The sequence below is a fragment of the Peromyscus leucopus genome, chromosome 15, assembly GCF_004664715.2.
Source record: "Peromyscus leucopus breed LL Stock chromosome 15, UCI_PerLeu_2.1, whole genome shotgun sequence".
NCBI lineage: Eukaryota > Metazoa > Chordata > Mammalia > Rodentia > Cricetidae > Peromyscus > Peromyscus leucopus.
The window spans coordinates 55,836,286-55,863,277 of record NC_051076.1 but is presented as its reverse complement, the minus strand read 5'-3'; the positions used below and the strand labels follow the sequence as shown (position 1 = coordinate 55,863,277).

Below are 26,992 nucleotides of genomic sequence, written 5' to 3'. Positions count from 1 at the left end.
ACAGGAACATAAGCGCTCTTGGTGTTGCCCGGGCAGAGAGGGCAGTGTGGAGGGAAGTTGCTGGAAAAGGCAGAGGACAGAAACCACCCTGGCCCCTTTCCCAGCACATCACAGTGGCAGGATTATTTATGATTCTGACCCAATGGGGATCCCTCTACTTAGGGAGGCTGCCAACCCACACACCCTTCTGAATGGGAGCGTCCTCCCACGGGGACCGAGGGGAACAAGTAGCATTTATGGAGCCACACAGAGGCAATGTAGGCTTTGGAGGTGGCAGACCAGCACTCACACCCCGGCCCAGACACTTCCTGTGTGACCTCAAGCAAGTTGACTAACCTCTCTGGGCCTCAGTTTCCCTCTTGGTCTGACACCCGGTACTTTGCATACTGTACATTAGATAGACTCGTAGAGGGGCCACACGTGTCTGAGAAGGGACACCCCACCGAGTGGCAGCTGCTGAGATGGTATGGCATTCCTCTGGGCCCGTTCCTGAGGGTCCAGGAGCCGAGTCCACCGTCTCGTTCTGCTGAAACGCCAGCAATTATGGAAACACAGGACCTTCATAAACACAAGGGACTAAAATGATGGGTTTAAGCCGGGCCAGCCACTCCCCCGGACTCAGGCCCTGCTCTTTGCGTGTGTCACCCGAAGCAGGTGGCAAGACAATGCAAGAGTCAGACTAGTACAGGGTGGCTGTGTCTTGAAACCCCCTGCCCCAGGCAGGCGTTTGGACTGACCAAGAGAGAAGCAGTGAGTGCCGAGAGAATCCGCTCCCATTTTCCAATAGGTCAGCCAGGGGCCTCCTGCTCCCTGTAAGAGGAGTGATCACCACTGGCCCTGGCTGGTGTAGATTCTCTCAAGGTTCTCTCCTGTGGGGTGGGGGAAATCTCTGTTCTGGGAAGGTGGGACCTGGATAGTATGTCTCTTTGGGTGGCGTGAGCAGTGTGCTGGCTAGTCTGATGTCAACTTGACTCACGCTGGAGTCATCTGAGAGGAGGAAGGCTCAGTTACGAAAATGTCTGCAAATAAGATAGGGCTGCAGGCAAGCCTGTAGGGCATTTTCTTAATTAGTGATTGATGTCAGACCGTGCAGCCCATGGTGGGCGGTGCCATCCCCGGGCTTGTGGTCTTGGGCTCTGTAAGAAAGCCAAGATGAGCAAGCCAGTAAGCAGCAGCCCTCCATGGCCTCTGCATCAGCGCCTGCCTCCAGGTTTCTGCCCTGTTTAAGTTCCTGCCTCCACTTCCTTTGAGGATGAACAGTGACATGGAAATGTAAGCCGAATAAACCCTTTCCTCCCCGAGTAGCTTTGGTCATGGTGTTTCTTCGAAGCTGTAGTAACCCTGAGACAGCAGGTGAGTCGGGACCTAACCAGGCTCTCTGGAGATGGTGTCCATAGTGCCACCTGGCCAAGGTCACCTTCCTCAGTGATTCTGCCATTGGCCTCTTGAGCTTCTCTGTGGTTACTTTTTTTTTTTTTTTTTTTTTTTTTTTGCAGAGATGCCATTGAAATTCAAAAGCCAGTCTCTGTTTCCTGAGACCTGTTTCCCAGGGCCTCAGTGCCTGTGGCAAAGTAGTTTGGAGGTTCTAACACTGGCCTGGGATTCAGAGACTTGTGTCCCAGTTAGATCTTGGGTGCTAAGGACCTTTGAATCCTGGGGCCACCCACTCTTGGCACCAGCCTTGACCTCTGTGATGAGAGGATCAGAGGACTCGGAGGACCTTCCAGGACAAGCATCTGTGGGTTCCCTGCTGTATGTCTCAGGGTCTGGCTCTAGAGCTGGCCCAGTGCAGATGCTCAGAGCAGGTCTGGGGGGTAAATGAGAAATTCTGTCAAGCAGTGGTTCGTTTTGTTGCCTTGCTCTCTCGTGAGCTCGTTGCCAGAGGACCCCTCTATCTCCAGTCTTCTCTCTCCTCATCGATGAAGGCTTGGATGCTAGAAATAATGGACAAGGGAAGTTGTGAAAGGTGCACTGGCTGCTTGGACACTGGGCCTTCTTCTGGAGTTTTCCTGCCATTCCAGGCCCCAGGCTCCGGGGGAGAGAAGAGTAGCTGTTTCCCGGACTTCTCAAGTTATGGTTTTGCTTCCTTGTAGGTTTGCCTAAGGGCTGGGAGATGGATTCAACCCCGGAAGGAGCTGTATACTTCATCAAGTGAGTAGATCGCTTCCTTTTTTTTTTTTTTTTTTTTTTTTTTTTTTTTAACCTCACCTTTTGGTCTGGCTTTTGTCTTAGTCATGGATGCCTCCTAGGGAGGGAGGAGGCTGAAGGATCTGGTATATCACCTTAGGTACAGCCACCGGGTCTGTGGGTGGCCAGAGACACCGAGAGGCATGTGTCATTTGGCCTGTGACTAGCGTCGGTTACAGAAAGGTTTCTGTGGTAGGGGTCACGGAGTTCTGGGCTGGGCTGAACCAGCAGAATGACTGACTCGTCTCACGTGTAGGAGAGACCGTCGTAGACGAACTAGGCAGGAGCTGAGGGGACAGAGATGGGCACTGAGGTGTGAGGTGGGGTGTGGAATGCGGGGGGGGGGGGGGGCAGTTCTTGGGAGGAAACAGGCTCGCAATGGCAAGGCTAGGCCCAGCTGCTCTTCTTCTTCCGGATGGGCCTCTGTGGCCCTTGAGACACCAGGTGATCTTGTTCTTCTAAGGGATTGGCCCGGTCATGTGAGCAGTGAGTCTTGACTCTGGAGTGGCTGAGGGTAAGCCTTGGGAACTGCCTGGCTAGAGGTAGGCAGGCAGAGGATGCGACTTCCAGTTTTGGAGGTCCACAGCCACACACTTGGACTCATTTCCTGGAACTCAGTGTCTGTCTGTCTGTCTCTACATCTCAGGTCTAGCTTCCTGCCAGAAGTGAAACTCTCTGTGCCCAAGCCTGTGGGCGTCTGGCCCGAACCACCCCTGTATTCTGCAGCCACCAAAGAGTACCAGTGCCCACTACCCTGGAGAAGGGGTACTGTCTCTGCCAGAGATAACCATGACTTCTAAAGAGGAAGGAAGCCCTCCTTTGTTTGAAATCCTCATCCCTATCATGGCCTGGTGGTGCTGGCCTGTAATCCTGGCTACTCAGGAGACAGGCAGGCGGATCCCAAATTAAAGGCCCACCTAGGCTGCATACTAAGTTCTAGGCCAGCCTGGGTAACTTAGGGAGATACAGCTCCGTGGTAGACACTTGTTTAGCATTTGTGAGGTTCAGTACTCTTCCTCCTACTCATAATAATAATAATAATAGTAATAATGATAACAACAACTAAAAAAATGTTCACCCCTAAGGACAACTAGGTGTCATTTTTTTTTCAGTCCCTGCCTCAGAACCAGCCAGCACAGACATCGGCTTAATTATTGACCAGATATATGTTATTTATTTACTTTATGTGTATGGGCGTTTTGCTTGCGTGTGTGTTTCTACCACATGTGTGCAGAGGCGATAATCTCCCAGGAGAGTTACAGATGGCTGTGAGCCATCACGTGGGTGCTGGGACTCGAACCTGGGTCGTTTGGAAAATCAGTCAGTGCTCCTAACCACTGAGTCATCTTTCCCCACCCCCCTCTTCTGAGACAGAGTCTCATTAGTTAGCCCTGAGTGGTCTGGAACTTGCTATGTAGACCAGGCTAGCCTTGACCTCACAGAGTTCCACCTGCCTCTGCCTTCCAAATATGGGGATTAAAGGTGTGCCCCACCTTGCCCTGAAGTGGTAACTATATTTTTAAAGGAAAAAAAAAAAGCCTTTCTGCACATGACCTCTTTGGAAATTGCTCGTTGTCACATGATTCCACAGCTAAGCCTCTGTAGGGTACACCCAGTGCTGGCTTCACCGAAACACCCTCTGCCTCTCCCGTTCTTAGGAACAGCATCTTGATATTTGTTTGGTTTGTTTACTCATGTTGTTTCGTCTCATTCATCCTTCAAGTTTGCCACCGAGAGGCTGGAGAGATGGTTCAGCAGTTAAGACCCTATGCTACTCCCCCAGAGGACCCAAGAGTAACCCCCAGCACCCCCATCAGGTGGCTCACAGTGGCCTGTAACTCCAGCCCCAGGGGACCTCTGTGAGCACCTGCACTCATGTGCCCATACCCACACACAGACAAATAATTTAAAATAATAAAAAGGAACCTAAAAAAAAAATCACCACCTATAGCTAGCTGGGCGGTGGTGGCGCACGCCTTTAATCCTAGCACTCGGGAGGCAGAGCCAGGCGGATCTCTGTGAGTTCAAGGCCAACCTGGTCTACAGAGTGAGATCCAGGACAGGCACCAAAACTACACAGAAACCCTGTCTCGAAAAACAAAACAAAACAAAACAATTACCCCCTAAGATGGGGTGCCCTGCCACCTCTGTGGCCTTCTCTCCCACAGCTGTGCTATGCTGACATTCACCTTTCTTCCCTTTCCTCACACCACACCCAGACCCACCACAGGACCTTTGCACATGCGGTTCCTCTGTCTGGAGCGCTTTCTCTTCCTCCTGTGCCCCGGGCATCTGGCTCCTACTTGTCAGTTGGTTCTTTTGTGGTACTGGGGCTGGAACCCGTGCCAGGCACAGCACTGCCAAGCCCGGTGCCTGCTTGTCTACCTTTTGGTAGTATTCTGGTGCTGAGCAATCTCTGAGAAAAGCCTCATCTCGTTTTCCATTAGCCTAGTATCTTTCCGCCACACTGTAGGAACCCAGGATTTACTGAAATGGGTGGATAGGTGGGAAAAAACGGCATATAAATAAAAGCTCAATTAATTACTGCTGCAGACACCCTCTGCAACTTTCTCCAGAGCCCCTCCCTTCAGTGAGTGCCGACATGAATGGTTTCCTCTGCATCCCTCTTCTGGGCAGACCACCACAGCGGAGAGCCTCACCTTCCCTTCCCTGCCCCCCCCATAGCTCCATCACCCCTCCTCTCTCATAAGCTGCCGAGTTCCCAGCATCCCTGAGGCCACAGCCTGAGTTCATCCCTACCTAGACCTTTCTAATAGCTTCTCCATTGATTTCCTCCGCCCCTGGTCAGAATGCTGCAAGAATGCTCCCCCCAACCCCCAGTATAAGGTGTTCATGTCTTTCTCCGCTAAAACCCTCCCATATTTCCATTGCTTACAGGGTAAGGCCTAAATTCTATTTTCCAGCCTGTCCAGGGCGTCCTGACGGGGTTCCGCACTGTCCACTCAGCCCTGCCTCCTAGTCGCTAGACTCTGGGGTCCCCTCCTCCTACACCTGCTCTCCACCTGAGGAAGCTCTGTGCACGTTGCTCCCTCTCTGTGAGGACCGGTCTCCTTGCCCCTCCCTGCTCTCCTCTGTGGGGAAGCCCCTGTGCATCACAGTTGTTTATCTCCACACATACCAGCTTTCCTCCGTCAGCCATTCTCCATCGCTGGCACGCACCCGAGTCACTGGAGGGTTTCTGAAATCCAGATTGCTGGCCTTCCCTGGAGTTCCTCGCTCAACTTGACTTCTCAGGTTGAACAGGCTTCCAGCTGATTGGGATCCGGCTGTTCCGGGGCCACCTTGAGAACCTTGAGACTCCTCATGGGGCAGGGATGACACAGGGATGCCTGTGACGTCTGGAGAGAGACGCTATTGTCTGTGTGTATTATGATGAAATGTCCACAGCCTGTGACAGCAGTAGGCACTCTCAGAGCTCAGGGCTTTCCTACATCACCTCATTTTGATCCTTTGGTAAGGGAGGTTCCGTCAACTCTGCTTTAGCAACTAGTAGGGAAACTGAGCGGTCTAGAAGTGTACAGAAATCCAACTCGGGAGGAGTTGCCGCGGGTGATTTCACTGCTGTGTTCTTACCATGATGTCACAGCTGCCTTCAGCATCCTTGGTGCCTGGGGGCTTCACGCCCCTCACCAAATGAGCACACCAACGAATTAATGACTCCTGAACACCTTATTTTCTATGAACAGTCAAGTCTCACCAAGGCTTCTGGCATTTGATTGGGAGGTAAAGTAGAAACTATGAAGACCCCACACCTGGATCTCAAGAAGTAATTTTAAAAAAAAAAGTTGGATGTTCAGACAATTTGGGGAGATCTTTCTTCTAGCATGGGGAGTGGCGTTTCAAGGAGCAAATAGTGACATTCTCTGGGCTGGGTGTTTAGCAAGTCTGATAACTGTATTTCATGAAGCCGGTCCCTTCATGGTATTTGGGAGGCAAGGTCTCATGGTACCTGCTACTGATGTGTTGCTTCAGTGTGCTGAGGTTTTAAATGTGTCATTTGCCAAGTGCAGAGGGGATGTGAGACGAGAAAAGGCTGGCTGAGACACTGGTGGCTAGAGCTCATGGTGGGCCTGTGTGCACTTACCACACTATCCACAGGAGGGCAGCAGAGCACACTTGGTCCACCGACCAGGCCCTTCAAAAGGGTTTGGTGGGTGGTGATCCACTGCTGTAGCACTTGCCAGGAACCGGGGTGGGGGGTCGGGGATGGGAGGTGGAGGGGGTGTCTTGACTATCCCTTCCTGCGGTTCTGTTACTGTGGGTCTGGTGGACTTCTGAGTCAGCTGCGTGAAAGCTGGCCAATACGAAGTCTGGCCCCGGTCTCCTGCTTCCTTCACTAGCAGCCTGCTGTGGAAACAGGTCTCTTCTGTCTTCAGGAGTGCTGCTCTCCCTCCAGAGCTGTCAGGGCAGGAGCCCTGGCAGAGAGGTGGCCCACACCCTGATAACGCTTGCTGCTCCTCCACCCAGGGAGCCCCGCCCAGCCCCGAGCACTCCTTCCTGTTCTGGTCTGAATACTTCCTGCCGGAAGGAGCCAAGTGGGCAGCTGGACACCTACTTGGACCTCTGGTGTACCGAGGAGCTGCTCAGGTCCACCAGGGATTGCTGGGAGGCAGACATGCAGAAGCCAGGACTCTGGCCACAGGTGTTCAAGCCTGTGTAGTTCCCTAGAGGCTGTGCAGGTCACCAAGAGTCCAGCAGATCCTCACCTGAGGGTCCCCAGAGGAGACACTCTAGGCCCTAAGGTGGAGCCACCAAGAACTGTTCTGCTGTCCTTTGGACAGGATGGACGAGAGAAGCCACGGGGCAGCAATCCTGGCAGAGTGGACCTGTCAGCTCTGTCCCGAGAAAGGCAAATGTCACTCGAGACAGGAAAGAATGGGACAGATAAGCAGAGAAGGCAAGGGATGATCTGGGCTGCAGACAAACCTCATTTACAGATGAGGAAAGCTGAGGCCCAGCAGTCAAGTGCCCAGGGCCAAGGTGCTGCTTTAGTCAGGGGTGGAGCCGAGTCTGGAACCCGAGTTATTCATCCGACATCCCCCTGATTCCCAGATGGTGTGGTCTGAGTGAATGAGGCCAGGGTGATCTCTCTCTGGGTGAGAGCTAGGCACTGAGAGGCATTTAAGTTCATCAGTTTAGTGACCACCAGGACCATGTGGGGAGTGGGAAATAGGGATGATCTTTGAAGGGCTGTGAAGAGTGAGTGAGGTGAGCTTGGACCCGGAACAGGAAGGCAGGACCACAGAGGCGCTTTTTGTGGGGGATCCTCCTTCCTCAGGCCTCCTCCTCAGCCTTTCCCAGGAGCAGTTTGCTTCTCAGCTGGGCTAACAGAGGAAAGATTTAGACTTGGCAAAGAATACTTGCTTTCTCAGCTCTACCTCCCCCGTCCTGCCAGCCCCATAAGCCCTTGTACATATCTCCCATTTTGCTCCCCAGCAGGAAGGCACCATGCCCAGCCCAGTCATCCATTTGGCTTCGCCTACCCCCTGGAGCCTCTGTGTCCCCTAGAAGCAGCCACCCTCCTGGCTCAGGCTTCTAGGTGAGGCAGAGCTTTGTCTGGAGCTCTGGCCCTCTGTCTGCCAAAGAGGAAACCTGCCCAGCAGGCCTGTCTGCTGGCTGCCCTCTCCAGTGTGCCTGAGATGGTACGGCGCATGTGGCTGAGGTCCTTGTCCTCTTCTTTTCTCCTCTTGCCTCCTGGAATCCCTTTCCCGACCCTGCTTTGCACCATCAACCTCTCAAGGCTGGAGTCTCCCCAAGAGCCCCTCATTTCTGACTGCCTAGAAGCCGACGCGGCCCCACCTGTACCAGGCATCCTTGCCAAGTCCTGGAGAGCTGGGCAGGTGAACGGGCCTGGCGCTGGGCCCTTCCTCACAACCTCCCTGCCCCTTTAGCAGAGAGGCTTTCCCTGAGTCATTGAGGACCAGCCTGGCAGCTCATCTAGCGAGGGGAGGAGAGGGACACCCTCCCAAGAGAGCGGCTGGGCTGCTGTGTGCTGACCTGCTCTGGGTAGGGATGAGGATTGTCCCTCAGGTACCTCCCCAGACCCCTGACTCTACCCATCAAATCTCCCCTATATCCCCACTCCCCTCATCTATCTCTTCCTGGGTGCTGGGATGGGGTGGTTTCTCTTGTGCCTTCTAAAGTAGATTCTTTTTTTTAAGAAAATGCTCCAGGTGGTAAAAATGATGCTTACACAGGGATGCTCTGTACACACTGTGGTGAGACTCACTCAGGTTTGAGTGGGGAGAGGTTGCTTTTCTGCTTCATTTGTTTTTTGTTTTTTCTTTCTTTTAAGACAAGGTCTCGTGTAGCCCAGGCTGGCCTTGAACTCATTAAACAGCTTTAAGCTTCTGGTTCTCTTGCCTATACCACATTTTTTGGGGTGCTCATTTTGAACTCAGGGCTTCATTTCATGTGTCCTGGACGAGCACTCAACCAACTGAGCCCACATCCTCAGCCCGGGCTGCTTTTTAATATTTTTTTTTCATTCAAGACAGTCCATTAACAAATAATGATAGAATTATCATGTGGGTGGGGCCTTGCAGGGACTTGACATTAATTCCTGCTTCTTGGGATATTTCTAAGCTCAGAAGTGACCTCCATAGTATAGTCCTCCAGCATTGTGTCCAGGATGCAGCTGAGATGCTAACCCTGGAAGTTAAGGGCAAATCACCCCCACTCCCTTCTGATCCTGGTTAGGAAACCAAGGTATCCATCACACTTACCCATTGACACAGAGAATCTGCTTTCCCAGAGAGATGTCAACGGAAGGAAACTGAGGCACAGTGGAGGAGAGAGAAGGGGGAGGCTACTGACTGTTTGCCACAGAAACGGGGCTGTAGCCTTGTTTAAAGCTCGTCAATAGTGCAGAACACAGGTGTTGGGGGCGTGGCTAGCATCCTCATCCAAGGTCACCAGAGACCAGTCTGGGGTGAAGACTAGGGGATCCTGGTGTTTTATAAATGGGTCCCAGCTCTCTCCTAATGTTTTCCCTTTAAATTCATTGTGTTGGGGATATGGAAGTGTCAGGATTCCAGCAAAGCCCTCCTGCTCCCCGGAGACGGTCCCTCTGTATGGGGACGGTCACAGAGCTGAAAGGCAGGCTGGGTGCACGAGCCCCACCATAGTTAGTGCCAAGCCCATGGGCAAAAAATTCTAGCTTTCTGCAGTCTCCCATGGGAAGACTCTGAAAATGCTGCTTACCCATGTGCAGGCCCAGATGCCCTCTGGGGGGCAGCCTTGTCCTGCCTGTGGGAGGGCGGGAAGGCTGCGCCCACCAAAACCCCTTCTTCTCCGAGGGGAGGGCTGCAAGGGTGCTTAGCAGCTTGTCACTGGTGTGGATGGAGTTAAACCTTTCCGGGGACTATTTACTCCTGATCCTAAGTGACAGCTTGGGGAGGGAGAGTCACGTGGTCCCGAAATCCCCACGGGAGCCGATGGAGCATGCCCAGCTGCTTCTGCCTGGGAAAGGTGCTGGATCCTGCAGTAACCACAACAGCATCCTCTCCCCGGAGCCAGGGACCTGCCAGCGGGAAGGATGACTGATTAGATCAGATTAGATCCAGTGCCCCGCTCTTCGGAAGGGGTCCCCAGGGGCGGGGGAGGAGGACCCCAGCTGGCCCGAGCTGGGGGAGGGGTGCCTCTGGAATCGCACTTAGCGCTCTCAGCGCGGGATCACACCTCCGAGGCCCAGCCGGTGAGTCCGTTTAGGTGCATCATATCCAGGAGGTGGGAGGAAGAAGGCTGGGCTGGGGCAGGACTGGCAGCCGATGTTGGCCGTACAGGCCAAGGTTGCATGCACTGCAGTGAACTGCCTTCTTCATCCTCAGCCTTGGCAGCCTTACTTGGGGATCATGGATGCTGAGAATGCTAATTATAGCCTTTCTGTGACCTCACCCCCTTCAGAATTCCCAGAAGGGCCGACACCATCTGAATTGATTTCGTTTGAATTGCGTCCCTGGGAGAGGGCAGCCTTGGGGCTGCCAACCTCCAAGGTCCAGCCCCACCCTACCTCTAATCTTATAGGAAGGAGAGATGGAAGGGTTCAGGGGTCAGGTTCAGGTCGGTGGAGGCTCTCTTTCAGCGGGAGGGGTCAGAGGCTCTTGGTTTCTCAGGGGGGCATCCTCCGTTCTTTAGGTAGCTGCTTGAAGGGTATGTGGGCAGGGGGTGATGAAGAGTGAAGGAACACGCAGTGTTGGTAATGGAAAAGCAGGCTGCTGCTGTTTAGAGCCTTGGGACTGGGCTATTGTGTGAGGAGTCTGGGGATGAAGTGGCCAGCAATGGGCAAGGGAGGGGGAGGGGCGAGGAGAGGGGAAAGGAGGAGGAGGGAGAAACGGCTACTGGGAGATGCTCTTTGAGCCTGCAGGCCAGTCTGGCGGCGAGAGTGAGAGGTGGCAGACCCTGGATGCAGAGAGAGGCGGGCCAAGAGGGCATGGTGGGAGGAGGGGAGCGGAGGAGAGAGAAGGACAGGGTCCCCAGTAAATGTCCCAAGAGGTGGTGGCCTTCAGGACTGGGCAGCTCTCCCAAGTCCCTCTAGACCTCTCGCTCTCCATCTGGCATCTTCCAGTGGCGCACTCCGGCACGGGTCTTCAGCATGTGTGGGCGGAGCCCTGGCTGGCACGCCTCTGCCAGAGCCCCTGTCCAGATGGCTGCGGGGCACTGCAGGTGCCGGCTTGGTCCCCACCCCGGGACCTCTGAGCCCTGTGGAAGTGGGGAGGGTTCTGCGGCTGCCACTGTCCAGCCGCAGCCTCCACCTCTGGGCAGCTGCGTTTTAACCTGGGCAAGAGCCGAGTCCATCCTGGCGGCGGAGAGGGGTGGGCCCCTGTCACCCAGCCTCGGCCGGCGGCCGGAGGGAGAGGGGAGCAGGGCTGCAATGTTCCCAGAGCGGTGGCAAGAGCAGCGCCCCGGCACCTGCACAAACGCAGAGCTTTCCTTTGCAGAAAAGAGCAGGGTTCTGTGTCTCCGCACAACCGCGCAGTGCTGGGCCACAGATATGAATTATTAAAAAGCCCTTGGTTTCCCCATCGGGTGGCGAGGTGATAAACGTGTTAGCGCCGTGTGTAATTAATCCTGGTGGCGTGCTGCGTGGGCTGGAGACAAAGGGGCCTCCCTCCCCCCCAATTGGGCTGCTTTTTTCTTTTTTCCACAGGAAGGCTATGGTGCAGGACGCATTACATAGATAATTACATTTAGTGTGTCTGCCTGGATGATTGAGTTAGATTCTTCCTGCTCGGTGCAAATGAAGTAATTACTGAGGAAATCGAGGAGCCCGGCGCCTGCCCTGGGAGGGCTGCCTTCACAACCTCCCTCATCTAGGCCCAGTGGCGCCCAGGGGTGGGCTCTGCAAAGGCGCTCTCCGTTCCTAGGACCGACCTGGACTGCACCCCAGGCAGGGGTGGGTTGTCACGGGAGCTGAGTAGGCTGTGGCTGATGCTCTTGTTTTCTCACCCCTTGGCCAGCAGCCCATTTGATGGTCCCTGGACATCCATTTGTCCCCAGGGGCAGGGGAGGAGGAAGGTGGCTGCTCCAGTGAGAGCTTGGCCTGAGGGACAAGACCCAAGCAGGAGGTTGGCATAGCCAGCCAAACTGGCATGAACGTTTCTCTAGTTAAAATGCTCTCAGCACCAAACTTCTTCTGGGAGGAAGTGGGGAGTAGGAAGTTGGGAAGTCTACTTCAGGTAGACTCTTGCTCTGTGTGTGTGTGTGTGTGTGTGTGTGTGTGTGTGTGTGTGTGTGTCCCTGCCACTGACGCTCCTTAACCTGTCTCTACTTGCCTCCCCCCAAGCCCCTCTGAGCCCTCAGACAGCCTGGGGGACTCCCGGGGACCCAGCCTTCTTACTTCACAACAACTTCCTGCATGGTGGGAACATTCCCCTGTCTGAGTCAGACCCTTTGGTTCTGGGGCTTTGAAGCTTTACAAAACAGGCAGGCTTCTCTTTCACACAGGATTAAAAAAAAAATGTGTTGCTTTTGAATACGCTGTTTATAGTTCTACATGTGGGTGCAGTGTATTTCACATAGCCATTTTTGAACATTTTAGGCTGTCAGCTTTATTTTCCTTTTACAAATAAACACAATATGTACAGTTTTTGTTTATAAGGGTCTTCCCATGCTCCCCTGGCATTTAGGATTTTTTTTCCCTTAGTATAAACCTCAAGGCACAGAATTGATATGATGGTCTATACTTCAAAAATTCTATTCTGTACTAAAATAGTTATTAAACATAGAAACATGAAAAGAGATGTGGTATCTGCTTCAAACATTTTGGTTGATGTATCTTTTTAGAATTCATTCACAAACATATGAGTAGATTTGTTGTGACAGCATACATATATGCCATAAAGTTTTGTTTTTTGTTTTGAGACAGAGTCTAACTATAGGCCTGGCTGGCCTGGAACTTGCTATACAAGCCAGGCTGTCCTCAAACTCACAGCCATCTATCTGCCTCCTAAGCTAGGATTAAAAGTATGTTCTAATATGCCTGAACCATTCAAATATTTAGCCAGCTGTATATTGCTGTCACACAAGCATTTTCCATGTCGTTATTATTTTTTACAAAATTTTAAAGTGGCTTCCAGGGTTGGGGATTTAGCTCAGTGGTAGAGTGCTTGCCTAGCAAGCACAAGGCCCTGGGTTCGGTCCTCAGCTCCAGAAAAGAAAAAAAAAAAACAAAAAACAAAAAACAAAAAACCACCAAAGTGGTTTCCTAATATTTCATTACATGTTTGTTCCAAATTTTCATCTTTATGTTAAAGTGCCTATTTCAAAATTTTCACCTTTTATAAACAATTATAAAATGAAATATACATATTTCAATCATTACACATATTGATGATATTTCCCCCTTGGGTTACATTTCTAAAAATAAAATTGCTGCATGCTTTAAAATATTTGGATAAAGTTTACCAAATTCTGTATGCAAAAACACTTACTTACATTCCTAGTAGTTGTGTATAAGAATGCATTTTGTAGCTCGGCTGTGGTGGCACACGTCTTTAATCCTAGCACTTGGGAGGCAGAGGCAGGTGAATCTCCAAGTTCGAGGCCAGCCTGGTCTACAGAGTGAATTTTGGGACAGCCAGGGCTATACAGAGAAACCTTGCCTCAAAAAAAAAAAAAAAAAAATGCACTTTGTAGGGCTGGAGAGATGGCTCAGTGGTTATGAGCATGCACTGCTGTTCCAGAGGTCTGGAGTTCAGTTCCCAGCATGGACTTCAGGTGCTCACAGCCACCTGTGACTCCAGGTCTAGGAGCATCTGACGCCTCTGACTTCCAAAAGCACCTGCTCTCACATGCACAAACTCAGGACACCCCCCCCCCCCCCCGCCGCCGCCGCCGCCCCGCCGCCGCCGCCGCCCAGATTTTAAATCTCAAATAATTTTTTTTTTTTTTTTTGGTTTTTCGAGACAGGGTTTCTCTGTGTAGCTTTGCGCCTTTCCTGGATCTCGCTCTGTAGACCAGGCTGGCCTGGAACTCACAGAGATCCGCCTGGCTCTGCCTCCCGAGTGCTGGGATTAAAGGCGTGTGCCACCACTGCCCGCATTTCCTATAATTTTTTTAAAGAATGCATTTCGCAGGCCAGTGGAGATGGCTCTCTCATAAGTGTTTGCTGTGCAAAGCATGAGGGCTCATCTACAGTATGGCTGTTACCAGCACCGGAGAGAAAGAGGAACCTTGGGGATTGCCAGCAGCAAGTCTAACCAAATCTGTGAGCTCCAGATTCAGGGAGAGACCTATCTCAAAAAGTGGGTGGAGAGCAGTAAAGGAAGATACCCAACATTGACCTTTGGCCTCCACACTCATGCATACACAAACATGAACGTACACACACACACACACACACACACACACACACACACACACAAAACACAGAAATTTGTGGCATGACTACCAGCCCATATATGATAACATCTTTTATGGCGGTAATTTGATTTCTTTGCCGTTTCAACTGCTTTGATGAGTAGTGAGATCTAATATTTTTGCGGTTTTTGTGCAGTCACTGAAAAGCCAGACGGGTGTGCTGTTGGGAATGCCGTGGGGCAGTTGGTCTGGAGGTGCCTGTTTATCTCTGTAGACCTATAGATGTTAGTCCTTATTGTGTGGATTCAGGCCGTGTGGAGACAGACATCTGTGCCCTGTAGGATAAGCGTTTGGTCCTAGGCTTTAGTTTACCTGGTTGCATTTGTGCCTTCTTGGGATTGGCAGGAACTGTGCTCTTCAGGCTTAGAGTGCTTGGTTAAGGTGAGGCCTCGCCTGAGCATTGAAGTCACTGTCTGCCCGGTCTGACTCATTACCTGAGAGGATCATGCATCTCTAATTGCAAATGCCAATTTGCTTCTAATTAGTCAAATGCTTGCAATTACCCTGTTAAGCTCAACCCGGCTCTGGGGTTGAGGTCATTTTTCTTGATTTTGCTTGTTTCCTGGGTCATCATGAACATCAGTGGCTTTCTGGAGACCGTAGTCAGCCTGTTGGCCTCACCTGAACCTGGGGCTACCTCGCTGCAGGTATGAAAGGACACAAAAGCTGTTTGGGTGGGTTATGGACGGGAGCATGGTACAGTGCTCAGAGACGTGCTGGAACCACAAGGGAGGCATAGGATGCAGATTCCCATCCCTCTGACATCCTCCTCTCTAAGATGAGAGTAATCCACTGTGTACTAGAGGGTCCTAGGTTGCAAAGAAATTTTTTCCCCCTGAGACAAAGTCCTACAATATTTAAAAAAAAAAAATCTTATAATTCACAGACTAATAAGGGAGCAGGCAGGTGGGCAAATGATTGTTCTGAATAAAATAGATATATTCTATAGCACAGCCCAGATAGACTTTCCTGTTAGGTCAGTAGTTCTCAACATGTGGGTTGTGACCCCCACAGGGGTCACACATCAGACATCCTGCATATCAGATATTTACATTATGATTCATAACAGTAGCAAAATTACAGTTAGGAAGTAGCAACGAAGTAATTTTATGGTGTGGGGGGGTCACCACAACATGAGGAACTGTGTTAAAGAGTTGCCGCATTAGGAAGGTTAGGTAATCCTGACAGGAAAAGACTTTCACAGACAGAGATGTGGCGTCATCTTAGCTTTGTGACCTTGGACAAGTCCCTTGACTTAAGTTTTGGTGGCTCTGTCAGCAACGTGAGACAACATGCTTGTAAGGATCAACCAAGAAACTTTACATGCCGGGCGGTGGTGGTGCACGCCTTTAATCCCAGCACTCGGGAGGCAGAGGCAGGTAGATCTCTGAGTTGGAGGCCAGCCTGGGCTACAGAGTGAGATCCAGGACAGCCAGGGCTACACAGAGAAACCCTGTCTCGAAAAACCAAAAAAGAAAAGAAAAGAAACAAGACTTTGCACAAGGCACCCAGAGCATGACCCAGCATGGTAAAAACAGAGGGGTTAGTGTGTCTTTATCACTGCCGTATTTTCATGGAGAGACAGCATGTGCATGGAGAGACACACACATTGCATGTCTGTTGACTCCCGGACGTGCTCAGAGTGGGAGGAGGGTGGGAGACCCGAGTGAGGCTGCGTGACAGCCAGCCAGTGGCTGCTCAGTCTGAGGGACTGTTTCTCATGAGAGTGACCTAGCTCTAAAAGAGGCTGTGGATGGCTGGTGAGAAGACTCAGCAAGTGAAGGAGTTTGCTCCCGGCTTCAGCATCTCAGTTCCATACCGGGGACGCACGTGACGGGAAGAGAGAACTGATTGCTGCAAGTTGCCGGCTAGCCCTGTGAGATGTGCGCATGCATACGTACACACAGGCAGACAGACACACACGTGTAATTTGAAAGGTTGGCGCCAGTGGTCTACATAGTGAGTTCCAGGGCAACCAGGACTATAGAGAGAGAACAACAACAACAAAAAAGGCTTGGCTGGGAGGATCAGGCTTGGGTGACTGAACCAGGGAGGTTTTAGCATGTGGTTCATGCTCCTCACTGGAGGAGACTGCTTCATGGGAAACAGAGGTCCCAGACAGCGGGAACTTAATTCCCTCAGGCATGCAGGCCTCCCAGCCTGGACCAATCCCGCCAGCAACATCCCAGCTGCTCGGTAGCCTGGTTGGTCCCCTGACCTTCCTATGCAAGGCAGCCTGGTGGCCATGCTGGGTTGCCACGGTAACTGGCAGCCTCCCAGCTGAGTTGCCTGGGTAACCAGTTAGCTGGTATTTGGGGGAGGGGGGTGCTGAGCTGGAGGGTGGGGATCAACCTCAAAAGAGATGGAGAAGGATAGGGTGGGACAAAGAGGAAGACGGGTGTGTGCTCCCGGGCCGGCCCTCTCCTCTTTCCTTCAGGGGACTGATTGGGAAACTCAGAGAAAAGCAGGACACGATGCCGGGTTGTCTCTGCCTCCATGTATGCTTTTCCTTGTGTATGTTTCCTGGCATGGGCTGTGCAAACACAGGTCTCAGTCTAGCACACACACACACACACACACACACACACACACACACACATACACACACACACCCCTCTCCCCCTGTAAACATAATTTCCTCATCTGCTAAACAGAGGGACTGGTTTGGATCTGCCTGACCAGCGCAGTCCACAGTGGGTCCGCTCTTCCACCTTGATTTTCTCTTTGGTAGATGCTTCCCAAGCTTGTCACCTGCTTTCAGGGTCGGAGCCCAGTTTGGTGGCAGGGACTGGGGTGGGGGCTGGGACCTAGAGATGCGACTCAACCCCTCAGGAGCTTACCATCCCAGTCGGCTGAGGGCAGAGAGCAAGTTACACAAGGAGGATGCCTTCAAGGAAGTTTGAAAGGTGACCCCGGAGGGGATTGTTTGGGAGACTCATGCGCTTTATCCTGCTCCAGTAACAAGTGTGTTACCTCTGCTTGCCACAGCTTCCTGCTGTATTCCAGGAAGCCTCCCCGCCACCTTCTTCTAAATATAGCCTTGACCCTTCGCTTGATTCACACCCACTCGTGAGTCATGGAACGGGGTTTGAGAAGCACTGTGAGGATGTGAGGAACCCCAGTCTTTTCTCTTACCTTCTGCACCGAATATTGCCTGTTGGAACCTTGCCGCTTCCATCTGTGAGGTAACCGAGGCTCAGAGGTCACACTACTTGTGAGGGTCACAGAGGCAAGTCACAGAGTCAGGGCCTCAACATGGGTATATTGCTCAGATTCACAGACTGTTCCTTGTCTACTGTCTTAGTTAGGGTTCCTGTTGCTGTGAAGAGGCACCATGACCATGGCAACTCCTATAAAGGAAAACATTTCATTGGGGCTGGCTTATAGTTTCAGAGGTTTAGTCTGTTATCATCATGGCAGGACATGGCAGCATGCAGGCAGACATGGTGCTGGAGAAGGAGCTGAGAGTTCTACATCTGGATTGGCAGGCAGCTGGAAAAGAGAGAGACACAGGACCTGGCTTGAGCATTTGAAACCTCAAAGCCCACTCCCAGTGACACACTTCCTCCAACAGGGCCACACCTCCTAATAGTGCCACCCCCTATAAGCCTATGGGGGCCAATGACACTCAAACCATCACATCTACTGAGTCTGTTGTCTTGGGCTATTATTCTTGTTCTTTTTTTTTTTTTTGAAACAGGGTCTCACTGTGCAGCCCAGGCTGGCCTTGAACTCCCAGAGATTTGCTTGCCTCTACCTCCCAAGTGCTGGGATTAAAGATGTGCACCACCATGCCCAATGATAGATTCTTTTTATACAAAGAGAAAGATAATTGTCTTGTCATCTCACCATGAAGGACCTGGACTGTACCCAGAACTAGGTTGCTTTTTGTCTGTTGTTGGGGGGTGAAGGGATGGGTTGGAGAATGATGCAGAAAGGGAGGCTTCTCTGAGGTGACCTGGTTCTCCCAGTGTGAGGGGAGTCAGTCCGGGAAGGAGAGGAGGAGGAGAGGCCTTGTGTGGTGAATCCTCCTGATGCCTTCTGCTTGCTAAGATCAGGGGAGGTGATGGAGGGTAGATTCTCTGTTGGGTTTTTGGAGCCGTGCCTATGAGTGTCCAGCTTTTGGGAGATGTTTCTGACAGAAAAGGCTTAAACCGGGGCTGGAAAGATGGCTCATAGGTTGAGAGCACTGGCTGCTCTTCCAGAGGTCCTGAGTTCAATTCCCAGCAACCACATGGTGGCACACAAACACCTGTAATGAGATCTGGTGCCCTCTTCTGGCCTGCAGTCATACATGCTGTATACGTAATAAGTAAATAAATCTTTTTTTAAAGAAAGAAAGAAAGAAAGAAAGAAAGAAAGAAAGAAAGAAAGAAAGAAAGAAAGAAAGAAAGAAAGAAAGAAAGAAAAGGCTTAAACCAGTTCCCAGAGAAAATGGCCTCTCATTTCCTAGCTCCTTTACAGGACACCATGGCGGTGCTCACCAGCAGGAGGCTGCAGTGTTTGGAATCCACCACAAGCCGGCTTCTATGGGAAATCTCAGAGCCTAGAGGCCGAAGTTAGCCGGGGCTAGAGGGATGGGATCCAACTGGCTCTGGAATACTCAGGCAGAATGCTGGCCAAACTCACCCGGAGGGGTTAGGAGCACGTGGAGAAATTCATACTGCTGGCCTCCACTTTGAACTGTGTGAGCTTTGTGAACGCGTTCTGTTTCTCAGTCTCTCTGACCAGCTTCCCTTTTAGGTGGAGTGAGGTACTTAAAGAATGGTTGGTGCTAATCATCCCTCCCCACAGGGACTTTGCCCTTTGTAAACAGAGTGGGCCAGGTGTTTGCAGCCGAGACATCTCCTTACCGTTTGGGTGTATTCCCTTTATAGCCCCAACTGGCAGCCTCGAAGCCTGGACAAGGTGGGGTGGGGCTCAGACCTCAGCAGTATCTTGATCGATCTTGGCTTCGTGTTACCATGCTCAGTACCCACAGACCACAGATCTGAAGGACCTGCCAGACTTTGTATCCCGAGGATAGAATACTTGACATGAACAACTTCTGAGAGGATGGTTTTATTTTGTCTCAGGGTTTCAAAAGTTTCGCTCGGTCATTGTAAGGAGGGTATGACCAAGCCAAGCATGATGGGAAGGGGGAGGGGCAGAGGAAGAGAGAGAGACAGACAGAGAGAGAGAGAGACAGAGAGAGAGAGAGACAGAGAGAGTCTCACATAGCTCAGGTAGGTCAGATAACAGGTATGAGCCACCATGCCAGGTCCCTTTTTTCTACTCTTAATTCCATCCAGTCTATGAGATGGCACTACTTATATTCGTGTGGTTCTTTCCCTCCTTCCTTCTTCCTTCCTTCTTGTCTGCTTCCTTTAAAACAAAACAAAATAAACAAAACAAAAACAAGGCCTCAGACATAGCTGAGGAGGACCTTGAATTCCTGAGGTTCCTCCCTGGACTTTCTGAGTTACTGGTTTGCACCACACCTGGGAATCGCCCCCGGGACTTTGTGTATGCCCGATGAGCACTCTTCCAACTGAGCTACATCTCCAGCCTCCCCTTCGTTATCCTTTCTAGAAGCACCCTCACAGATACACCCAGAGATGTACTTTGCTAATGGGTTCTTCTCAATCCAATCCAGATGACAATCAAGATTAATTACCATAACTGGCAACCCTCCCAACTGTAAAAAAACAACAGCGTTGGAGATACCTGCTTGACTCAGGTGTCAGATTTGAGATTTCTCCCCCTTGATCCCTTTGTAACCCATCAGGTCAGTGTGGTGGGGAGTTCAGGTTGGTGTATAATTCTGCTTCTAGCTGGGTGACTAGGGACCGGACATGGTGGGCTTCTGATGATAAGAACTGGTAGTTACAGGACTGTGCTGGAGTGCAAAGAGGTTGGTTGTCCGGTGCTTAACAATAGACCAACTCACATTATGAAGGTATGTAAGTAACTTTCACATAGGGGCCTGTAATCTCTGCATTCAAATATTCTGCCGTGTACCCAACCAGTATCCTGTACTCTCAGCTTGCATAGAGACATCTTTGATGATCCCTTTGAACCTATGAAGAAACTATTCCTAAGATGATCATATTGGGAGGTAGGGAAGGAGTTTATGGATATTTTCATGGTTTCTCCCTAGCCTTCTTATTACCCCTCTTTCAACACAAACTGTGAGTTAGAGTGAGATAACAATACCCCTACCCATTACTTGTGGCTGCTCACGATGCTCCGCTGGCCACCTCTTCCCGGGTGTCCAGGCTGCACGCTGGAGGAGGCAGGTGGCAGGTGCTGGAGGGCCCAGGTGGCTATGTGACGCTCACATTGACATATTCACATGGGGCCAGGCTGGCAGCTTCTCTTAACCTAATCTAGAGGAACTCTGACCGCACTTGAAGGAAGTTCTGAGGCTTTACAGGCAATAATACTGTGGCAGTGAGGGAGTCAGAGCCTAGTGTTATCCTTCTTGGCTCCCTCCTGCTCATATGCCCTCAGGGGAGTGGTGGCATGGGATGGTAGCTCCTCTAGCAGCCATACCGTCTCACTGCAGCAAGGCCTTAGGCTCTTCATTTATACCCAGCATAGTCACTGGACCGTAGCCAGCATGTCGGACTTAACCCGGCTTCTGCTTTTCAGTCCTCGCCTCTTACACCTTCCTGCTCTTCCTTGTGAGCTGCCAGCCTGGTGAGACATTCAGTGAGTAAGGCCCCTGGCACCCTGGTAGCCTGCCATCACCGCGACTATCGCTCTGTGTGTTCAGACGTGAGTAAGGATGGTTGGTGCCGAGGGTGGCTGATTCCCCGGTGCCTCCCGCCAACATTGAGGTCAAGTGAGTCTTCAGAGAAAGGAGGGTGTCTTTGTAGTGGCTTTAAGGGGCTGGAGACTAGTCCTCAGGAGAGGAAGCAAGACACGGAGTCGGGGGAGAGTTATGTTACTCTGTTCTAGTGCTGAGAGAGTCTTTCCCCACCAGCTCTCTGGTCCCCATGCTTGGGAGGATGAACTGTGCACACGGCTTCTGAGGGAACAAGATGGAGGGCTTTCAAGACCCTGGCTCATTTTGAAGAAAGCAGGACAAAGACACTAAGATGGAACACACGAACGTCTCTGAGTGAGGAGGAACCTCTAGGGAAGAGGGCTACCTGACTAATACAGGAGGCCTGGCAGGCAGGGACAGAGCTCAGATACCTTTGGACGGGCTGTGCCTGGTCAAGCTCTTCTGGCTTTTATGTTCGGTAGCTCCCCACGGCAAGCTCCTGGTGAGCCCTGGTAGTGAGTGTGAGACTTAGAGAGTCTCGATCGCAGACAGGACCTTTCTCAACCTAGATGGAGACCATCTGGATCGCACCCTGCGTCTTCTGAATCTCAGGTCAGAACCATGGCCAAAGTAATCAACCCACGTTTACGAAGCTATTTCTTCAGCGGTGACCTTTCCTCGGCTGAAACGGCTGGTTTGGAAGCGGATGTTCTGAACTAGTCCACTGACATAAGTGTTCTCTCTCCTCAAAGCCTCTCCCACAGCAACCTGTACAGTGCTTCTCCGGAGGTGGTGCTAGCTAGGTACCTTTTCCAGCTTCCCTAGGCTCGGGGTGGGGTTACATACAGTGATACAAATGGTGAAGGGATCCTAAAGAGGACCCTGCCCTCAACACACACCTTTTCCTGGGCTGACAGTTCAGATAGTTAACAACCTGCCTTCTGTCCCAGAGCCAGGATGTCCCATCCTCATCGTTGGCTAAAGGTTTGCCTGATGGAGCCCGAGCCCACCTTGCCTGTCCCTCTCTACCTTCTCCCTGGAGACACGGCGGCACCACGCACTCCTAGGCTGTTTGGATAAAACACAGGACTATTTCGGACCTCTCATTTATTTATTTATTTGTTTGCTTATTTATTTTGAGACAGGGTCTCGCATAACCCCGGCTGGCCTCCAACTTGCTGTCTAGCGAGTTGAACTTCTGATTGTCCTGCCCCCCCAAGCATGAACCACCACACCTGGTTTGTGCACGGTGTTGGGGATGGAAGGTTCTTCGTGCATGCTAGGCAAACACTCTGCCTGCTGAGCCACATCCCCAGCCCTTCCAGATTCTTGGTAACTGGCTGTACCCGCCTTTAATATTTCCTTGAGAAGGCACACGCTCTTTTGAGGCAGCTGTGAGTGTATCTCTCCGACAGGACCCTCCTGAGATAGTGGGTCGGGGAGCACGGAGCTTCCAAGAGCAGCCCTCCCTCTGGCTCAATTTGCAGGCGTCCTGGTCAAATTTACGTCTGGCCATTGCTGTCTCTCTCACCGTTATGCACCCACCAGCCTCAGTGGGCAAGCCTGGACTTGATGCAACTCACTGTAATCACTGTGCTTCAGGTGTCAAGGCACAGTGTTTCTCTGGGCAGAAAGGTCAAGACCAGAGTGGGATTTAGTATCAACCTTGGATGCTATCAGCCAGCCCCTACTTGAGTATCCCCATGGGGCAGAGCCACTATGCCATTGTTGGGCAGCTTCTGATCCTTGGGTCCTTCCTGAATGGTGAATTTGACTTTTCTTTTGTTGAATTTCACACTTTGGTTCTGGTGCAATGTCCTAACTCTCCTTTCCTGGGCTTCCTGTCTGTCATCGTCCCAAGAGGCAGAGGACGAGTCCACAGAGCCCATGCTACAGTGGAAAAGATGAAGTCTCTGGCATCTGTCATCCTGGGCTTTCACCTGGCTCCATGCTTAATAGCCATGCTGGCTAGTTTTTATGTCAGCCTGACATGTGTTAGAGTCATTTGGGAAGAAGGAGCCTCAGTTGAGAAATGGCCCCCACATAATTGGCCTGAGGGCCAGCCTATGGTGCATTTTCTTAATTAGGAATTGATGGGGGAGGGCCCTGCTCACTGTCATGGGTGCTATAAGAAAGCAGACTGAGCTGGCCACGGGGAGCAAGCCAGTAAGCAGGGTCCCTCCCCAGACTATGAGTACATCAGTTTGAGCTCCGGCTTCCAGCCTTGAGTTCCTACCTTGACTTCCCTTTGGTGATGGACTGTGATGTGGAGGTGTGGAAGCCCTTTCCTCCCCAATTTGCCTTTGGCTATGGCATTTAATCACAGCAGTAGAAACCCCAAGACACTAGCTATGAGCTTCATTTTAATTCTTAACTTCCTTGTGCCTCGGTTTACCCTTCTGCAAAATGAGGTGTTGGTAGAACCTACCTCTTTTGTTGAGGTCAATTTGCTGATACATGTAAAAAAAAAAAAAAAAAAAAAAAAAAAAAAAAAAAAAAAACAGTACTTGAAAAATACAGGCAACCTAATTAGTACATGGTGTCTTTTAATCCTCTCTTGAAATAAGCACTGTAGCATTGAATACAGTATTTCAAATATGCTCTGTTCCATGAGGCTCTGACACCTTCCAGCTTAACAATATATTTCCGTAATGCTAGACTGAGTTTGCAGATTACTGGTGTTTAAACTGAACTCATTGCTGAATCTGCTCCCCTAGATTATCTTTCCACAGAGAACTGCTAGGCTTAAGTCTCCCCTATCCCACATAAAACAAATGATCTGAATTAGAGGAACATGCAGTGTCAGGGGGGGCCCAAAGCAGCCCTTTATATTGGTTGCAAACGCACAAGAGCCCCTGCTGAGTCCTTTGTATGGCGCCATCCATCCTGCTGTCTGCCATTCTGTGGGGAAATCTCTGGACCTGCATCGGGCTGAGCTAAAATTCTCCTCTCTCAGCTCTTCTCTCTTTCAGAGGGTCTCTTTCATTTTTCTTTGCTCACTCAGTGTATCTGCTTCCTGACTGAGGGGAGCATGTGCTGTGGGGACCTTCCTTACTTTCTGTTCACTGTCTTCCACTTTAAAGTTTCCAGGCTCATGGGGGAAGGGACAAAGGTGTTGCACGCATCGTCACTGTGCCTCCTAGACTTCTGTGGCTCAGTAGCATCTAAATTGCCAGGGAGCTTCTCCGGAATGCAGGATCCCAGGATCTCACTTCAACAAGATCCCCAGATGATTATGAGGTGCATCAAAATCTGAGAAGCATTAAGTTAATAAATCAACTTATAGAAGGGGCAGGATTCTAGCTTCTAAAGTCATTCTCTCTGTGTGTATCTCTATCTCTGTTTCTCCGTCTTTCTCTCTCTGTGTCTCTCTGTCTGTCTGTCTCTGTCCCTCTGCCTTGCCCCCCTCCACCTCTGTCTCTTGGCTGGACACGGAGTACAGGGCAGGCAAATTCTCTACTGCTCAGCAGCATCCCTGATCCCTGCCTTCTTCAGAGTTCTGCTGGTCAGGTTCCAGACACAAAACTGTTTTCAAAACATTTGGTCACTAAATCTGTTTAGTTCTCGGTTATGAACACCTATAATACCTATCTATAATCCTAGCACTTGAGAGAATGAGGCAGGAGGATCATGACTTTGAGGCCAGCTGGGGCTTTAGAGTGAGACACTGACTCAGAACTAAACCAAACCAAAGAAGCAAAAGCAACCCTGAATCAGACTGGCCAGACCAATGCTCTGTGTAGATGGACTCCCGTGACTCCGGTTCCATCGATAGCATGCCTTCCAGCCCAGCGCAGGCCTCAGACCCCTAGGGACAGTTGGGGCCTTGTGCACTTTCTGGGCTGGTTTTGCACCACGGTTGAATACATTTCACTGACGTGCAACTGTTAAGTCAGAACACGGAATCTTGGTCTGCCACAGTTGGATGCTGTCCCTCTCCGCTTGGTCAGGAGACACCCTGATACCCATGCCTTCGAAGCAGATGCCAGGTGTGGTGGCATGGGCGCTTGAGGGAGAGGGCAGCTTGGCTGGTCCATAGTAGGCAACTAGGCATCAACGTTTTATAAAGTTCTCCGGGTAATTCTTACATTAAGCCAAGGAGGGAGACTCTAGATCCAGTGTGGTCCGACAAGCATCATCCTTGTCCCGTGGCCTGTGGCAAGAACAGGGCCCTGCTGGCCCTGCACAGGCATACCAGGCAGGACTGGAGGGGACCTCTGTCTTCTTCATATCCCTAGGGGAGGAGTTGGTGTGTGTGTGTGTGTGTGTGTGTGTGTGTGTGTGTGTGTGTGTGTGCATACTGTGCATGAGTAGAGGCCCATGGAAGGTGTGGGATGTCTTGCTTCATTGCACTCTACCTACTCCCTTAGCGGCAGTCTCTCACTGAACTTGGAGCCAGGCTGGCAGCTTCTCTGTTTGTCCCTCACCCCCGGCCCTGCCACCCAGATATGATTTTTTTAAAAAGATTTATTTATTATGTATACAGCATATGTGACTGCAGGCCAGAAGAGGGCACCAGATCTCATTGCAGATGGTTGTGAGCCACCATGTGGGTGCTGGGAATTGAACTCAGAACCTCTGGAAGTCAGTGCTCTCAACCTCTGAGTCACCTCTCCAGCCCGCCCCCATGATTTTTTTTTTTAAAAAAGATTTATTTATTTATTATGCATGCAGCATGTATGATTGCAGGCCAGAAGAGGGCACCAGATCTCATTACAGATGGTTGTGAGCCACCAGGTGGGTGCTGGGAATTGAACTCAGGACCTCTGGAAGAACAAGCAGTGCTCTTAACCTCTGAGCCATCTCTCCAGCAAGGGGGGTGTCTCCTCTCAGCTGCTTGCTGGCCCGTGTCGTCGTCGTCATCCCCCCCCCCCCCCCCCCCCCCCCCCCCCCCGGCACTGGACAAAAGGACCAGCTTTGACTTCTCTGACCTGAATGGCTTCTCTGTGTTTCTGAGCTTGCCGCTTAAGGCAAACTAGTCACAAACCAGCAGGAGCTCTGCTTGTGGACTCCGGCTGGCTGGCCACCTGTCTGGCTCCCTTCTTTGCCCTTCGTCTTTCTCCAGAGGTGGTAGCTCCTGGAGGCCTTCTCCTGCCTTGCTTCCCCGCCACAGCCTCCCCACAGGCCAGGGACTGCTCCTAGGGACGCAGGCATATGCAGTCATCTAGAACTTGGCCCCTTTGAATCACCCCAGCATCCTTTCCGACGGTGCCCAGGACGCACGTTATCTTCTTATCCACTTCCTCCTGCAGGGGCTGCTGGGTCCCCGAGTGTCTCTGCAGTGGGCTTGTTAATTGGCGCTTCAGCTGGCTGATTGACTGTAATGGGGGTGAACATTTATTTACCCCAGCAGCCGCCTCTCAGACAGCTGTTAATTGCAGGCATGAGAGAGACAATAATTATGGGATAATGCGTGGCTTTTGTGTGAGTCCTTCTCTGTGCGTGTCAGCAAACACTGGTGGGCTTGTTTCCTAACATTGGGCTCCCCCGCTGAGGAGATGCCGCAGCCCCTCCCCCACACGCAGCCCCGTCATCCCGCAGTCCCTCACAGGCTGGCATCCCTTCCCTGGGGCCTGGGATTTTAACCAAATCCACCCCCGCCCCCCCACACCGCACCCCGGTGATGGAAAGTGTTTTCACTGGGCTCCTTTAATCCCAGCAATCTGGAGGCAGAGGCAGGTGGGTCGCTGAGTTCGAGGCCATCTTGGGAACAGATCGAGTTCCAGGACAGCCAGAGCTACACGGGGAAAACCCTGACTCAAAACAACACAGACAGAACAAAACTGGGGGAGGGACGGCCTTTTTGGGTGGGGAGAGAAACCTTGTCTCTTTCTGGTTCCTGTTACGCAGTTATGACCCCATTTTTAGACTTTGTATTGACTGACTCATTGACTGAGATGGAATGTCCCACAGTGTGGCCACTTGAACCCCTGGGCTCAAGAGATCCATCTGCCTCAGCCTCTCTGTGGCTGGCACTGTTGGCGAATGCTTCCTTTTTGGGGCTGGGGTTGCTGAGGGTGGAACCAGAGTCTTACATATCCTAGACGCTATCACCCAGCTACATTCTGATACTTCTAAAAAGGTGGCAGTCAAGCGCTGTTCTAAGCAGCGTCATGCATTACCAACTTTTCCCATTGGGGGAAAATCGTGTTGTAAGTCATACTGATCTGGGCC

The 26,992-nt window shown here is 51.4% G+C and overlaps 1 protein-coding gene across 17 annotated transcripts in view; it reads left to right on the top strand.

Moving 5' to 3' along the window:
• Window positions 1-26,992, top strand: part of Plekha6 (pleckstrin homology domain containing A6) — a 141,113-nt gene that overhangs the window by 7,809 nt on the left and 106,312 nt on the right. For 16 of the 17 annotated variants that reach the window (XR_005093027.1, XM_028876573.2, XM_037211414.1 and 13 more), the window contains exon 3: window positions 2,094-2,151. Coding sequence is in view for 15 of the 17 variants with exons in the window: in XM_028876573.2 (XP_028732406.1) it covers window positions 2,094-2,151 (58 nt within the window). In the remaining 2 variants the exon portion in view is untranslated. Of the gene's footprint in view, window positions 1-2,093; window positions 2,152-9,523; window positions 9,905-26,992 lie in introns of those variants that run through there. The other variant, XM_028876575.2, reaches the window with a different exon arrangement.